General features: G+C 54.0%; 1 protein-coding gene across 25 annotated transcripts in view; it reads left to right on the forward strand.

The window, feature by feature from the left end:
* TACC2 (transforming acidic coiled-coil containing protein 2) overlaps window positions 1–17116 on the forward strand; it is a 213667-nt gene that overhangs the window by 129430 nt on the left and 67121 nt on the right. Inside the window, exon 1 of one of the 25 annotated variants that reach the window (XM_086681075.1) lies at window positions 664–1251. The exons of 22 other annotated variants lie outside the window; for them this stretch is intronic. In XM_086681075.1, the coding sequence (XP_086537201.1) occupies window positions 1184–1251 (68 nt within the window). In that variant the 5' untranslated portion in view covers window positions 664–1183. Of the gene's footprint in view, window positions 1–663; window positions 1252–17116 lie in introns of those variants that run through there. 2 more of the 25 variants (XM_086681072.1, XM_086681073.1) reach the window with 2 other exon arrangements.

The raw sequence follows: 17116 nt of genomic DNA on the forward strand, positions 1-17116 counted from the left end.
GTGTGTTTGGAATCACAGAGTTGGGCCCTTTGGTTGTAGGTCACAGCAGGCTGTCTTCTCCCTGGTCACCCTGTGGCTTTCAGGGCTTGACTCGGGCCTGTCAGCTTGCCTGGCCTCTGGTTAGGGGGAGCACCTGCTCAGGGCTTCTCCGTGGAGAACTCACCTGGTGGCCAAAGGTGGGGTTGCAGACCTTGTGGCAGGCCGTGGGCTTCTTTCTCTCCACCTTGCCCACCCCCTACCAATTGTGTGAGCGAATCGGAGGCCGGACCGGACCGGGTTGCCTGTGAGCAGGGAGCCAGGCCCTGGGATCTCCCTGGTACAAGCCTCATCGGGCTCCGGGTCTGGCCACCGGCCTTAAGGAGGCAGAAGGGGACAGTTGGAAAACCGCACACATCTTGCACATTTCCCGCCGCAGCCTGTTTACCTGCCCTCTCTCCCTCCACACACACACTGGTGCGAGGAAAGTCTATTCCCCTCCTTCTAGAGGGATGAGCCAGCCGGGGGGCGGGGTGGGGGGGGGGCGGTGGAGAATACCCCTACTTCTCCCTGCGGTCAGCTCGGCGGAGACCACCACGCCCCTCCCTCCTTGGGGCCCCGGGCTCCCCAGCCCGCAGTGTATTTGCATTTCAAAGCCACACAATGCGGTCGGTCGGGGCGAGGCAGGGGAGGCTGGGGGAGGCGGCGCGCACGCAGAGGGAGGGTCTTCGCGCTCCCGCCCCCGGCCCCGTTTCCGGAGCCTGCGCCGGAGCTTTGTGAAGATGCAGGCGTCGGGGCCGCTCGGCGATGATGACATCACCGTGTCACACACCGAAGCCGGGCTGCCGGGGGGTTTAGGAGCAGCTCCACTCGGACCACACCGGCGCTCACGCTCACACTCGCGCGCCCCGGGCAGAGTCGCGCGCGCCGGCCACACTCGCGCACACTCTTAGGCGCGCGCCGGCCACACTCGCGCGCACACTTCCGCGGCGCTCGCTCCCCGGGCTCCGGCTTCGGCCCTAAGCCGCAGCTCCCCGCCGCCGCCGCCGCCGCCGCCGCCGCCACCGCCACGGATGCCAGCAGCTGCTCCCATCTGCAGTGCAGCAGCCCCGGCCGCCGGCCGGTCCGTCCCGGCTCCCGGCTGGAGGAATCGCGCCAGGACGCTGGCCCCGCTCGCGGCTAGTCTGCTCGCCAGGGCGCAGCGAGGATGGGAGGGTCGCAGTCCCTGCAGCCAGTCCCAACCAGCGACCCGAACCTGGAGGCTTCCGAGGCAATGTAAGTGCTCCGCGGGGCCGCCCGGAGGGCCCCCCCCCCCCCACCCGGGAGGAGGAGAGGCTGCCTGGGCTTTGTTAGTGTCGCCTCTCCAGATGCCCGTGCAGCCTGGAGCCCGGGCTGGCCCAGGGTTCTCGGCAGCCTTACATGGCTTTGCCTGGTGGCTGCTCCTTTTAGCATTTAGTCCTCCCTCTGGAATGAGCGTCTGGCAGCCCTAGGACTGCCCCCGCCTGCCCCCCACCCGGCAGAAATGACCCTCTGGCATTCGATTTCAGTTGTTCAGCGGCCCAGTGCATGTTCCGGGGCTCCTGCCATGAGCATCTTAACTCTGCACCCCCAGCACAGTGGTATTTCCTGCAACGGAACAGCCGGGCATCAACAAGGGCCTCTTGGGAAGAACCCTTGAGTGTGGCAGCTTGGTGCCCATGGAGACAGACCAGTTTAGGGGCAGGCAGTCGGCTGGCCAGGCAGATGGTGTGGATCATGGCTGGTAGACATTCAGTCCTGTTAGCTTAAGCATCCGTATACTCACTCTGGTGAGCATTGTGGAGGACAAGGCTGCTTGCTATTATTAGTCAAGCCAGAGGAAGTCTTGTCATTGGTCCATTGGTCAAGGCAGGGTTTGACTGCATTGATTCAGGAATCCAATCTTTTCTCCAAACCACAGAGCTGATGTGCTCAGAAGAGGCCTTTATCCTGGAATCCTTAGTATTGCCATTTCTGTATGGTCGTATCCATTTCCTTCCCAGGCATGTCTGGAGGATGGGGCTTATTGGGTAGATCTGGCTGCCGGGCACATTTCAGCAGGTCAGGCCGGCATCCGAGGTGGGCCTCCACATCCCAGGCTTACCTGCTCTACTTTCCCGAAAAGAAGAATGTGTTTCAGAAAAGAGTATTTTCTGGGCATCTGGGGGTGGGGCGGTAGGTAAAGTGATTGCTTCCTGAGAGCCACTGATGTGTAGATTAAAAGATTAGCAGGGATTGGTCTGGGTGTTGTAGTAGGGACAGGGTGCCATGTGGGGCTTCCTCACTGGTCCCCACGCCTGGGCTTCAATGAGGAGCTAGCTCAGCGCGGTGATGTAATGCTAGGCTGAGCCTCATGGTTTTCTAAGGCCCCGTCTCTTTAGCAGTGAACCATACTTAGGAGCAGGTGTGCACTGATCATTTGTCTTCCTCCTTGTAGCTTGGGAAAACGTCATCTTACAACGGGAGGCACGTCAAGCTGGAGACTTTTTTTTTTTTTTTTTTAATGCTGTGAGCCTTGTACTACGCCTACCCTGTTTTTTGTCCCTGTGTCGTATTATTAGATGCTTGGAAATACGTATCACCAGAAAAGACTGCAGCCTAGGCAGAAGAGAACAACTTCAACCTATTTTTTAAAAGTCTGTGAACTGGAAATCAGTTCATCAGTGCTAATCACTAACTAATTGGTATCAGGACTCACGCCTGTCAAAGAGCGTAAGAGGCTTGGAAAAGACAATGTGACCGCACGCTTGGGAAAATATGCGCCTCAGCCATTGGAAATTCAGCTCACCGGTCCCCAACATCCCCGCCCTCTTTCCCCGTTGAGTTAATAAATGACCAGTATTCTGTTGGCTGAGGGCTGAGTTTGGGGAGATTCAATTAGGCAGAAGCTGCCTTTTGGATAAGGCCCCTACAGGTTGGTTCTGCCCTGTGGGGATAGTGGCGTTTGGGTAAAACTCCAGGCTGATCGGCCACATTGTGCGGAAGTCTGCTTATCAATATTGCATGGTTGAGTTCGTTCCCGTGGGCCAGCCTGAGGCATCTCTCCCCGGAACTGCTACTTCTGCAGTCTCTAAATGGAGATCTTGAGGATAGTACGGATGCTCATTCACAGATCCCACCCTCCACCCCCTACCCTTTTTTGTTTTTAAAAATGAAGAGAGGGGACATAGTTGGGGCTGGTACCATTCCCAACAGTTATTTTTCTCTAAAACCCCATCTCTGCTGTCTGAATAACGAGGGGCTATTTTGCTACTGCCGAGTTGCTCGTTTCCAGTCTAGAGGTTTTAAGAAGTGTGTTAAGGGAGCACCCCTCTTCCGTACAGGCACAAGCCTTGCACGTTGGTGTGTATTTCCCTGCGCCTCAAAACGCACGCACAAGACAGTGCGGCACATGGTCCGTGGCGAAGAAGCTGCTGCTGCTGCTGTCGGGGTTGCTGGGGTGGAGGTGAACTTGGGGTAGACTGCTGCTGTAAGACCGTCCGTGACAACCGGAATCTAGAGTAACCCTTTGTCTGTTTTTCTCTGCCGAAAGATGGGCCGGAGTTGGGCACCCCCGCGGAAGAGTGAAACCAAAAGACAGAGGGAGGCAGGATGAGGTGGAAATGCCTGCAGGAATTTTTTTAGCTTCAGGATTTCTTTCTTGCCTTCTGCTTTCAGGTGCGGGGTGCCTTTGGGCAGCGTTTGTAGCCCTACCTGGTAGCTTCACGCTGTACAGAGTGCGGTAGGGTACGCAGGTGGGGGGTGGGGGGTGGGGTAAGATCCAGAGTCCTGGATCTCCCTCTTGGCTGGTAGAAACTTAAATCCTGGAGGGGCAGGAGGGCATGTGGGGCTGGGAGCCGCGGCGGGCGGGGGAGGCTCAAGCATCGACCCTTCCCTTGCTCCTCCCAGGGTGGTCCCCAAACTGCTGCATCGCCTTCTCCGAGGGGCTTGTTAACAAATGCACAGCCCCAGGCCCCTCCCCAGACCGGCCGAATCAGACTCTCCATTTGAGCCAGAGATCTGTCGAGATGCCCGCTGAGCTGTCGACGAGAAAGTTTGAGAAGCCCTGAGCTAGCTCAGTGTCTCCATCCTGGTCGGTGAGGAAGTCTGGCCACTTCTCTGGCTGCTTCTTTCCTGTGTGGGAAAGAAGTTCCGGTAGCAACAGTGGCCACTGTTTCCAAACAGAACAGGGGAAGCTGGGAGAGGAGAAATCTGCCGCAGAAAACACTCGCTAACCAGCACAGCCACGCTGGGAAGTGCAGGGAAAGGACAGGAAGTGCTACAGTTAAGTGTGGTCTCGGCTATTGATCAGACTTGCTTGTTCCTGCCTGTGCCTTCCTCCCGCGGCGGCGGCCCCTTGTGGCCCTGCTGCTGCTGTTGAACGAAGCGGCACGAAGTCCTTTATCTTATGTTTAATTGGAGCTCCCACCCCCACCCCGTTCCGGGGGCTCCCGATCAGCTAGGGGGACCCATGCCCCCGTAGAGCAAAGTAGAAAGGCCAGGCTGGGTGGAGAGGGGCAGGATGGTGGCATATTCATCATGGAGGTTTTCTGCTCCCACCAAGAGAAGGACGTGGCATCTGCCGGGAGGAGAGAACTGGATTGGGAGCACCCTAGGGGAAAGCTGATGGGCTTGGGCCAGGATTTGACAAGCAGGTGGGGACAAGACTGATAGTTGAGAGAGTGGCCGAGGCCAGAGACTCTGGTTCTGCCCCACCTGCCTCGAGGGTTTCTCCAGGTGAGGTACCCTGTCTGTAAAGACTCAGAAGACGAAAGCACCCGCCCGTGGCCAAAGTGGGTACACTGTGTGCCTGAAGTTTGCCGGCGTTTCAGTAGCTCAGAAGGCCAGAAAGGGCTGCTGGGGCTGCTGGTAGGCATCTGTCTGACTGGAGGCCTCACCGGATCTCTTTCAAAGCCTTGTTTCTCGAGGTGACCCTTGGCTAAGTCATTGCCTCACGCGACCGCATCCCTGATGTGGGCTGCAGACAGCTTCTCGGTTCCAGGAAGCCGATTGCACTTTGGATATTATCGTTGGACAGAATCAGTTGAGTTTTGTGCCCCCTAAAATGGAATGAGCTCCAAAGTTAGCTGTACAGTGGGAGTTGCCTGAGTCCCGAGGGAACCTCTTGGGTGCTGTCTTGATTCAGGTTGCTATGACAAAATACCACAGATCGGGGAGCTTAAGCAACAGACATTTGTCTCCAGACAGTTCTGGAGGCTGCAAGTCCCACATCAGGGTGCTGGCAGATTTGGGGTCTGGTGAGGACCCACTTCCAGGTTTAGAGGTGGTTGTCTTCTCCATGCATCCCTGGCCATAGAAGAGAAAGCAGAGATTTGATCCTTTTGTGGGGGGGGGGGGGAGGGGAAGAGAGAGGGAGGAGGACGGAGAAGGGAGTATGGGGGTGGGAAGGAGAAAAGAGAGAGAGATGTGTCTTCATTTTTTTAAAAACGTTTATTTATGTTAGAGAGAGAGAGAGAGAGAGAAAGCACACATGAGCAGGGGCAGCATAGAGAGAGAGGGAGAGAGAGAAGCCCAAGCAGGCTCCACTCTGTCAGTGCAGAGCCTGATGCGGGGCTCGAACTCATGAACCACGAGATCACGACCTGAGCCAAAATCAAGAGTCAGACGCTTAACCGACTAAGCCACCCAGTCGCCCTTGTGTCTTCTTTTAAGGGCACTGATACCATTCACGAGAGCTTCACCCTCATGGCCTGGCCTAATTTCTTCCCAAAGGCCCTACCTCCAGATATCACCGCCCCGGGGGTTAGAGTTTCAACATACAGATTTTGGGGGGACACAAACATTGAGGGCGAAAGCAAGCGCTTTTCCTCCGCCATCATTCCTCGGTATCTCCAGCATGGCCCCTGCGGTCCTTTACTGCTTTCTCTGTGGGACTTACTTGCAGGCTTTCGCTAAGGTGAGCTGAAGGCAGGAACCTTCCGGGGCCCTCCAGGGAGCTGCCAGTTGTCCAGGGAGTCGTGCCATCCCTTTCTGCTGGGGCAGTGGGATGGAGCGCCCAGTCGTTACAGGGTGAGCAGACATGGCTGGCATATTTATCGGGTGAGTATGGGTACGTGTTACATCTGGGTCGGTGGAGTCCGGGCCACTCTCTCCCCATAGGCCCTCTGCCCCCATCCCCCTGTTTCTTTCCACCATCTGTGGCCTGTATTTTCTGTGGCTGTATCTTTGGTTGCCCAGGACCTACTTTAGCCTGACATCTGATTGGCTGTTCTTGCCAGATGGATTGCCCAGCGTTCCTGGGTGAGCAAAGGATATTGAATAATTCCATCCTTTCCCCCTTAAGATTGATGACGAGGACTTAGGCATTGGAAACAGTGGCTCCGTGAAAACCAATTGTTCATGGACTAATGCTTGTGTTTCAGATTGGACAGGAAGCAGTCTGGGGAGGACCGGTTGGCCACAAAGAGCTGGCTTAGTCAGAACTGCTCATACACACCCATCCCGCGTCGGAAGCAGTGGCTCAGATGAACCCTGGTTCCGTTTATATTTACAGATTCCCTTTAGCCGTTGTTTCTGGAGAGCAGTTGTGTGCTGTTTGCGTCGCCAGACGTGGAAACGTATCTGGATTTTGCAGCGTGAAAGCCAAGAGTGCAAAGTTCTGCGGCCCTGAGTAGACTAGATTTAGCAGAAACTTCTGTGTTCTGGATGTTTTCCATTGTGGAAATATATGGCATCCATTAATCCTATGAGGCAGGCACTTCCAGCCCCATTTTAGAGGTGAGGAAACTGAGGCCTCTGGATGGCTTACAGCAAGGGCTCAGCAAACATTTTCCATAAAGGGCTGGGTAGTAAGTATTTTAGACTTTGCAGGCCATATGGTCTTTGTTGCAAGAACTCAGCTCTGCTGTTCAAGTGTGAAAGCAGTCCTAGACAATTAGGAAAACCGGTGTTCCAGTAAAGCTTTACTTACAAAAACAGGCGGTGGGTTGTAGCGGGCCGACCCCCTGGTCACACAGCTGGCCAGGACAGCGCTGGGATCCGCTCTTTGAACGTGCAGTGCTGTCAGCTCTTTGAACGTGCAGTGCTCAAGTGCCTCAGAGCCTTTGCACGTGCTATGGGTCGTCCAGAAGGCATTCCGCACCGTGCCAGCCTGGTGGACACCATCTCCAGCTTCAAATCTTGACAGCTTTTCCTGCCGTTACTCTCCAGTGCTGTCCGATAGAACCTTCTGGGATGATGGAAGGTTCTGTCATCTGCACTTCCCAGTATGAGAGCCACCTAGCCCCTGTGGCTGTGGAGCACTTGAAGTGTGGATAGTGCATGCAAGCAATTGCATTTTATTTTATTTTGAACCTGTTGTTGTTTAAGCTTATTTATTTATTTTGGGGAGGAGGGGCAGAGAGAGGGAGAGAGAGAGAGAGAGAGAGAGAGAGAAACCCAAGCAGGCTCCGTGCTGTCAGCACAGAGCTCGACGTGCGGCCTGATCTCATGAACTGTGAGATCATAACCCGAGCTGAAATCAGAAGTCAGATAATTAACCGACTGCCCCACCCAGGCACCCCCAAGAAATTGAATGTTATCTATCTATCTATTTATTTATTTTTAATTTTTTTAATGTTTATTTATTTTTGAGACAGAAAATGCCCTGGGCTGTGCAGAGAGGAAGGCTATGTTCCCACTGCCATGCTTTTTCCAAAGTCCTTGCTGGCTCCTTTCCTTGTACCGCGTCTCCCTGGACATAGTCCAGCTAATCAGGTCCCCACTGCGTTCCGTTCTTTGCATCTTGGACCTAGATAGGCTTGGGAGGGCGTGCTTAATGGATCTGGGAAGGCCCCTGGTGTCCCCAGCAGCGAGGTTGGGCTCTGCTCTTCAGGCTTCAGAGAGAGAGACAGAGCACCAATGGGGTAGGGTAGAGAGACAGGGAGACACAGAATCCGAAGCAGGCTCTATGAGCTGTCAAGCACAGAGTCTGACGCGGGGCTCGAACTCACAAGCTGTGAGATCACGACGTGAGCCGAAGTCGGACATTCAACCGCCTGAGCCACCCAGGGGCCCCAAGAAATTGAATTTTGGATTTTAATTAAAATAGTCACACATCGCAAGAGGCGATTGATTGTATTGAACACCACAGCTCTATATCATTCTGTTGTATGAGTTCTTCATAATACTCTGCAAAATATATAGTTATTGATTTGTCTCGTTTTTATTTAAAAACTTTTTTTTAACGTTTATTTTTGAAAGAGAGGCAGAGTGTGAGTGGGGTGGGGCAGAGAGAGAGGGAGACACAGAATCTGAAGCAGGTTCTAGGCTCCGAGCTGTCAGCACAGAGCCCGATGCAGGGCTCACTCTCATGAACCGTGAGATCATGACCTGAGCCGAAACCAAGACTTGGACACCTAACCGACTGAGCCACCCAGGTTACCCTGATTGGTCTCTTTGAACTGTTCTTCATCAGAGTAGAAGCAACCTGAGGGCGTTGTATTTATTGTGCTTGTCCCCAGTATCTAGCACAGTGCTGAGCACGTAGTACGCACTCAGTAAACAGCTTGTTAAATGAATAAATGCATGAAGAAATGGATAGTCTTACTGGCAGAAACAATCCTAGGCACGTCTGCTCCACACTGAGCTGTGTTGAGGGGCCCTGCAGCCGGGGACTTGGAGGGGCAGGAGAGGCTTGGCTCGACCTCGGGTGTTAAGGTTCTGCGGGCCCCACGTGAGGACGGGACCCACTGCCACGAGGATGGCTGGTTCAGTGCTCTGCCTGCCTGTCTCCCCTACATGACTCCGCCTCGATGCCCTTGCCCAGAGCATCCCAAGCAAGTGCACTGCAGGCTGCAGCGGATGGCAGGTCACCCAGTGACAGGTCATGGCCCTGCTGTCTCCCCCTCTCTCCTCCTGGATGGTTTGCTCTTCTTAGAGGACTGTGCACTCAGCCCTCTCCGTTCTGCCGTGTCTTTTGGCCGTCGCTTAGCTGGTGTCTCTTGCCTGCCTTCCTCTCCATCCACCTGAGGACGCTGCTCCTCCTGGAGGGGGGAGGGGGACAGGGCGGCTGCTGCCCGAGCTGCAGAGGCTTACAAGGAGACTGGGGGGACAGCAGCGCATTACCTTTGCTTCTGCCTTCTTCGCCCTTGCCGGGGCCAGGAAGGTGCATGCCCCCACCCCCGGCCCCGCCACTGTGAAGTAAAGAACCCTTTGGGGCGGTGGGCTTCTCAGAGCTCTTTTTGCACCTGCCAGCGCTCCTTACTTAGAACGGTTGTTTCTGGGTTGGCCGCTTCCATGGTTTACTCTGCTTTGTCCTTAAATGGAAGCAGCAGCAGCCTCTGGCTCTGGGCAGAGCATTGGGAGCTGGAGGTGGGGGCAGGGGTGGGGGTTAGGGGTAGGGGTGGCAGCTGGGGGTAAGGAGGTAGAGGTGGGAGCTGGGGATGGGGGCAGGGGTGGGGGCAGGGGTAGGGGTGGGAGCTGGGGGTGGGGGCTGGGGATGGGGGCAGGGGTGGGGGCAGGGGTAGGGGTGGGAGCTGGGAGTGGGGGGTAGGGGTGGGAGCTGGGGGTGGGGGCTGGGGGTGGGGGCAGGGGTGGGGGCTGGGGGTAAGGAGGTAGAGGTGGGAGCTGGAGATGGGGGCAGGGGTGGGGGGTGGGGGCAGGGTTGGGGGCTGGGGGTGGGGGCAGGGGTGGGGGGTGGGGGCAGGGGTGGGGGCTGGGGGTGGGGGCTGGGGGTAAGGAGGTAGAGGTGGGAGCTGGGGATGGGGGCAGGGGTGGGGGGTAGGGGTAGGGGTGGGAGCTGGGGATGGAGGCAGGGGTGGGGGCAGGGGTAGGGGTGGGGGCTGGGGGTGGGGGCAGGGGTAGGGGTAGGGGTAGGGGTGGGAGCTGGGGGTAGGGGCTGGGGGTAGGGAGGTAGAGGTGGGAGCTGGGGATGGAGGCAGGGGTGGGGGCAGGAGTAGGGGCAGAGGTGGGGAGGTCTCATCCTCAGTTTGCTCTGTGTCCCTGTGCAGCTGACGCTGATGACTCAGGCCAACTGTTGGGTCCAGTTTGCCGTGGGCATCTGGGCTTCACTTACTCCAGGGTGTTTGTGGAGACTCGGAGTCTGAGAACTTTATAGCTGAGCCATCAGGGCCTGAGAAGTCACAGGGGGCTTATTCTTAATGCAACCTTGTTTCAAATTCCACAAGCACATCATTGGTGAAACACCACTCAGGCCTTTCTTGCTGGTCTTTTTTTTTTTTTTTTTTTTTTGATAGAGAGCTTGAGTGCCAGTGTGTGCACCTGCCCGGGAGGGGCAGAGAGAGAGAGAAATGGTGCCTGACTCGGGGCTCGATCTCCCCAACTGTGAGATCATGACCTGAGCTGAATTTAAGAGTCGGACGCTTACCTGACTGAGCCATCCAGGGCCTGCTGGTCTTTATTGAGCATGACTCAGGTAGTCAAAATTTTTAATCTCTTCCCATTAACTTCCAATTTGCTAAAAAAAAAATACATTTATTTTTATTATTATTATTTTTAATGTTTGTTTATTTTTGAGAGCGAGAGAGAGCGTGAGTGAGGGAGGGGCACAGAGAGGGGGAGACACAGAATCTGAAGCAGGCTCCAGGCTCAGAGCTGTCAGCACAGAGCCCACAGTTAGCGTGCGTCTTTGCTCTAAACTGTCATTTTTCTTTTTTTGGTTTTCTGATTCCTCCCCTCTCCTCAGGGAGGTTCTAAAGATAAGTTTCCAAGAAAGGTGGCTGTTTATTTACTCTGTTCATCCTGAGTGAGCAGTGGCTGCAGATACAGCATTTGTCGAGGTTGAAGCTTGACACTTGTTAAAGCTAGGGCTGCTCTCTGTCTGGGCTGTGGGAGAAAGTCCAGTGGAAGAGAGTGTCACAGTGAGCCTTGCCACCCTGTGTGTGGCGGCTCGCCGTGTCTCCTGGAGCTCTCCCGTGCAAGCACCATCTTTAATGGGGATCAGATCTGGGTCTCTGGACCTTCAGGAACAGTCTGATCAAAGGGGCTCCAGCTTCTGAGAGTTACTCCTGTTTGCCATTCACCAGGGCCCTGGTGGAAGTTGCTGGTGGCTAATTGTTCTACTTTGGAGGGACATGCCTGGCGTGCCCTGTGAGTATTTTCCAGGAAGAAGGCGGAGAGGCTGGCCTGGCTTTAGGGAAAACATCTGTAGACTTGTAGGTCGTGCGTGGGATTTCCTGGCCCAGCCTCGTTCGGAAGTGGGTCCTGTGACTGTGTTCATTTCCCTCAATGCTCGAGGGGAGAAAGAGTGGCCCCAAGACACTGAAGGGCAGGGTTGGGGGGAAGAGGCCATCACAGCATCAGTGTCCGAGGGACTCTGCTCTTGGGGAAGGAGGAGGAGGGGCCGGAGTGCAGAGTGTGTGTGAGGGAGCGGGGTGGGAGTGTAATGCCAGCCCGGCCCCCGGGGCACTACCGCCCGAGTCTAGTCGGCATCGAGTTTCGCTTCCTCCTAAACCAGTGACTGGCAAAGTCTCTAAGTCTAAGCGGAAAGTTTTATGACCAGGAACACAGGGTCTGAGGGGCTGTCCCTGGGCGGAGGTGCACCCAGAACGTTCCTTCCTCAGAAGGGCTCTGCCTGTGGACTTAGCCGGGTACCTCGGGTAGAAGGCACAAAAACCATGTGAAGTAACTTAAAGACGAGAGAATATATGTGTCCTATGACTGACAGGTAGGGTTCTTCCAGCAGTGATTATCAAGATGGCTTTGGAAAAAAGGACCCCTCTCCCCCACAAAAACAAACAAACAAACAAAACTGAGAAAAACCCCAGAACAACCTAGAGCAATAGAGTTGGTGGCCTTTAGAATCATTTTCTTTGAGGGGCGCCTGGGTGGCTCAGTCGGTAGAGCGTCCGACTTCGGCTCAGGTCATGATCTCGCGGTCTGTGAGTTCGAGCCCCACGTCGGGCTCTGTGCTGCCAGCTCAGAGCCTGGAGCCTACTTTGGATTATGTGTCCCCCTCTCTCTTTGCCCCTCCCCCGCTTGTGCTCTGTCTGTCTCTCTCTCTCTCTCTCTCTCTCTCTCCCCCCGTCAAAAATAAACATTAAAAAAAATGGAAAAAAAAATCACTTTCTTTGATGTACGGCAGGGGACCTACACCTGGGGCTGCCTCGGGCTCCCTCTCTGACCCAAGGCTGCAGCTGCTGGGGGAGCTGAGTGCCACGGCCTCTGGGACTGTCTGCACGGACCTAGAGCCACATCGGGGAGGCGAGGAACCTGGGGAGCACTGGGGTGCTTGGCTGGCCTCTGGACTGGTCTTGAACAGCTCAGCTCGTGTCTCCTGCCCTCACTGGGGTGTCGTGGGAGGCGAGCCTGCTCCTGGGACAGCTCTTAGGTGTTTTGACACCTATAGGGACTATCTTTAGTCACCAGACTGGAGATACGTGACCTGAAGCAGAGGGAAGGGGCAGGGGCAGGAGGAGGGCCGTCAGGCCTGGCTGGAAGCTTCCGGCAGTGTTCTCCCAGGATTTTTGCTGTTGATGGCATCTGATGCTAGACAGAAGTGGAGTCAGTGGGAAAGGGCTCCAGGTAAGAAAGGACAAGGCGTACCTTGGTGGCAGATGGTACCTGGAGGTGCTGTCTATGAGGATGAGGGAAAGCAGGGCTTGAGACGTGGAGAGGTGTTTGTTCCTGATGTCCGTCACGTCCAGTTGATCTGGTGACAGATGAGACAAGGGTGTGTTGGCGCCCACCTCTCTCTGGGGGGTAGCTCTTAGCACCCAGTCTAACTGCACGGTCCTGGGGCTGCCCCCAGACTCCAGAGTCACGGCGAGGTCGAGCCAGGGCCCTGTGGTCACCAGCCACCTGCTCCCATGCACAGGGCAGCGGGCTGAGCGGAGGCTGTAGCCAGCAGTGTTCTTGTGGCCACTTTCTCCCTCCCTCATGTAGGCCCTGAGCCCTGGCCCTTCAGATGACCTCGGTGGACCAGAGGAGGGTTCTTTCTCCTTACTGGAAGACCGTGTGACTGTGGGTCCCTGTCTGTGACCAGCATATCGTACATGGACCAGAGAGCTGGGTGGCATTGGGCTGAGGGGGTGCCTGATGAACTGACCTACTGCTCCCAAGAAAAAGCGGGGAGAACCTGCACGGGTCATCACCAGCCAGCCCAGCTCCACTGTTGGGAACAGTACAAAGTTCGACAAATTCCACCTTTAGAAAGCTAGTGGACCACAGCACTGGCTCAGTGCAAAGCTGTCCTGGGTTCCTGGGCGTGTGGCATTGCGGGTCCACGCGGTGCCCTTGGAGGCTCAGTTACGACATCCGTGAAATGGGGCCGATACCCCATCCGCCTCTCTGTTGCTGACAGAGTCTACAGATAAAAAAGAATGCATGCTCATGTTGGGGACTCTGGAGAAGAAATGACAAATAAAATGTTTGAGTACTGTGCCTGTGGCTTTTAGTTTTAGTTTTAGTTTTTTATATATAGCATCATTCCTAGTGAAGTCTGCTGAAGAAACCCTGAAATGTTGCCGCTTTGTGCCAAAGGATGCATTAGTGTCACTCTTCAAGGAAACCCCTTAGTGCCTGTGAAGTGAAAAGGTGCTGAACCTCAGAAACCAGTCTGCTCAGATGGGCTTTCTCGAATAACACACTTTCCGCCCTGTGTTCACTCTCCTGGCTTTATGCTGTGCATTTCCCAATCTATGCTTGAAATATATATTGTATTATATTACACCATATTACATCATATGTATTATATTACATTATATTATTTATATTATATCGTATCATATCATACAATGCTATACTATGTTGTGTTATATTCATAATCTCCTGAAAACTGGTTTTCTCCAACCTCTCCAAATGTAACCATCTCTTCTAAAGCTCAGGGCTTGGGGCGTCTGGGTGGCTCAGTCGGTTAAGCGGCCGACTTCGGCTCAGGTCACGATCTCGTGGTCCGTGAGTTCGAGCCCCGCGTCGGGCTCTGGGCTGACAGCTCAGAGCCTGGAGCCTGTTTCAGATTCTGTGCCTCCTTCTCTCTCTGACCTTCCCCCATTCATGCTCTGTCTCTCTCAAAAATGAATAAACGTTAAAAAAAATTTTTTTTAATAAAAAAAATAATAAAAGTCAGGGATTAAATTAATCCTGGCATGGTGTGTGGAAGGGAACCAGGGGTATGGGGGTGATTGGGTACAGGCTTTCCTGGAGACGGTATAAATTGCCCAACTCTCAGGGGCCCTGGGCAGTATTTCCCTCATACTCAGATGTAATATTTCTTTTTTTTTTTTTAATTTTTTTTTAACCTTTATTTATTTTTGAGACAGAGAGAGACAGAGCATGAACGGGGGAGGGTCAGAGAGAGGGAGACACAGAATCCGAAACAGGCTCCAGGCTCTGAGCTGTCAGCACAGAGCCCGACGTGGGGCTCGAACTCATGGACCGCAAGATCACGACCTGAGCCGAAGTCGGATGCTTAACCGACTGAGCCACCCAGGCGCCCCTCAGATGTAATATTTCACTGGTAAACGTTCAGCGGGGATAAAATAATGGAGGGCTGCATGGAGGAGGGGACACTTCCGCTGAGCCTTTCTGAGCAGGTCTCTGCTGGGCAGGAAAAAGCAGCGAGAGAAAGTGCAGAGGAGCTGGAAAGGCCTGGGGGACTGGTGGAGGGCAGGGTGTGGGGTTTGGCTTGAGTGCACAGAGCAAGAGCGGGAGGCGGGATCAGAGGAAAACGTCAGGGGCCAAGTCGTGGAAGGCCTCGTGAGGCGCTGAGGAATTCGGACAGCCTCTGAAGGAGTTAAGAGGGGCGTCACGTGACCAGATTTGGGTTTAGGTTCGAGGAGAAAAGGAGAAAACAGCCCACCTTTGTTTCTTCCTCTTGGTCTGTGTCACACAAGTGACTAGAATTCAGAGTTTCCAGATTTGTTACTTGAGACACTGGATGACCTCTGTATGGGTCCTTCTGTATAGAATTAAAAGCCAGCCTTCTGGGGCGCCTGGGGGGCTCAGTCGGTTAAGCGGCCGACTTCGGCTCGGGTCATGATCTCGCGGTCTGTGAGTTCGAGCCCCGTGTCGGGCTCTGTGCTGACAGCTCGGAGCCTGGAACCTGCTTCGGATTCTGTGTCTCTCTCTTTCTGACCCTCCCCTGTTTATGCTCTGTCTCTCCCTGTCTCAAAACTAAATAAACGTTAAAAAAAAAAAATTAAAAAAAAAAAAGCCTGCCTTCTTCAGTATTGTTTGGACACTGGCTTTCTGAAATTCTCCCCCAAGGCCCTTCCTCGTTAATAAAGAATTCCCAAGTCTTATGCCCCCATGTGGGTGGTTTGGTGCCTGAGAGGCTGCCCACCAGGGGGGTTGTTTGCAAGAAGCGGGGCCGTTCTTGAGGGGACAAGAGGACACGTGCCCAGTGCTTGTAATTCTAAGTGGAATATACAGTGTCATTTGAGTTGCATCTCCTTGTACGTGTAGACAGACACAATTTTTTTGTTTTTTGGGTTTTTCACCTCTTTCCTGGATAACGTACGGCCTCGTAGCTTGCCATGCAGATTAGGGCCGCCGAAAGGGCAAGTCTGACCCTAGGAAGCCAAAATGTGTGTGCAGGTAGGCGGAGCCGGTTAGCTAACAAGGAAGGCAGTAGGAACCTAAGGATTTTGTTTTTTAAATTTTATTATTATAGTTTTCATATTTATTTTTGAGAGAAAGAGACAGAGCACGAGTAGAGGAGGGGCAGTGGACTGAGCCACCCCGGCACCCCAGGAACCTAAGGATTTTGGAAAGAGCAGTGTGTCGGGAGGCTGAAAGGGAGAGAAAGGCAACCCCGAGAGGAAGATGCAGCTGTAGGAGGTGATGAGGGGTCTGTGCCCGGGACCCTCTGAAACTAGAAAGGGACGGGAGGCTCCCCACTGAGGTTTTCTAAGCAGAGAGGACAATGAAATGGGGAAAGGCTAAGGCCCAGGCCTGGTGAGCTGTGACCAAGCCAGTGGGATTCTTCTGCAGCAGGAAGAAGGGATTTGAGGGGTGGTGTGGACGCGAGGTTGTCCAGGCTCCAGGCTCCTTTGGGAGCTCCAGACCCGGACTGTGCACTCAGAATTCTCCGGGTAGACAAAGGAGCAGCATCTCAGTCTTTGAGAGCCCCCCCAAGCCCTGAGTTTACCTGGGGCACACACATCAGGAAGCAGTCTGCATTTCCTCTTGTCTGGGACCTGGAAAGAGCTAAGCTGGAAAACTTGATGCACAGGGGTAGGAGGGGTCGGCTCACCTCTGGACGTCCGCAGAAGAGCACCCGCTACCTGCTGAGAATCCCTTGCTCTGAGTGACGCGGGTTCTCTCCTCATCTCTCTCCTTCCTTCTCTTTCTGAGGCATTGCTTCCACGTCCCGGGGTGAAAATTGGTGTCTAGGCGAAAAAAACGAGGATTTGTGGGGCTTCCGTCTTGAAATGGCGCCTAGGGAAATGAGTGGCTGGTTATTTTTCTGTATCTCAGTATTTTTGTATTGGCAGAAATGCTGGTTTTCCATCACTGATGTCTTTGCTGTGGGTTTTCTATTGACTTAAGTTTAGAGGCTGTGGAATGATGATTTGGTCGATGGATTTCCATCATCGAGTCTGATCTTGAGCTGGCCAATCCTTTCAGTGGTTGTGTTGAACTTTACCACCTGAACCAAGCAGATGAACCCCCCGCCCCGGGGTTGGCTTTTGAAGGAAGCATGATGTGGAAATGTCAAGAGTCAGACCTTTTCCATGTTCGTTTTGGGCAAAAATTGTCAGCTTCTCATTTGCGTCGAGCACATGCGCTCACCACCTCCTCCCAGCCGTGGGAGCCCAAACCGAGGTGAGCTCCTTGATTCCTTCCTTTTCTTCTATGGCTTGATCTGTCAACGTGGCCTGCGACAAATAAAGGAAGAGATAAACCCCTAATTATCTAAGTCAGCTTTCATTAAGATGCCAACTGGAGCCAGAAGCATGACTCTTAAAAATCGTAGGAACCTTGAGATAAGGGAAAACTTTGAGCCTTTGATGCAAGAGATGTGAGAAAACAAAGCACAAAGCGGCCCTTGTCCTAAAAAGAAGAGAGAGAGAGAAGTCTGGTGCTGGTTTAGAAGTCAGAGGGCTTGAAAGGCCTGAGGAATAGAAATAGGCAGGTGCCATTGTCCGATTTCTACCTCATTCTGTTCCTTTTATCATCAAATTGAGTAGTATAGTGGCAGGAAGGTCAGCTCTGAGGGTCTGTTTTAAGTCGATTGGGTTAT

This window comes from Puma concolor, chromosome D2 (genome assembly GCF_028749965.1).
Source record: "Puma concolor isolate L17-30 chromosome D2, mPumCon1.1.hap2, whole genome shotgun sequence".
NCBI classification, from domain to species: Eukaryota; Metazoa; Chordata; class Mammalia; order Carnivora; family Felidae; genus Puma; species Puma concolor.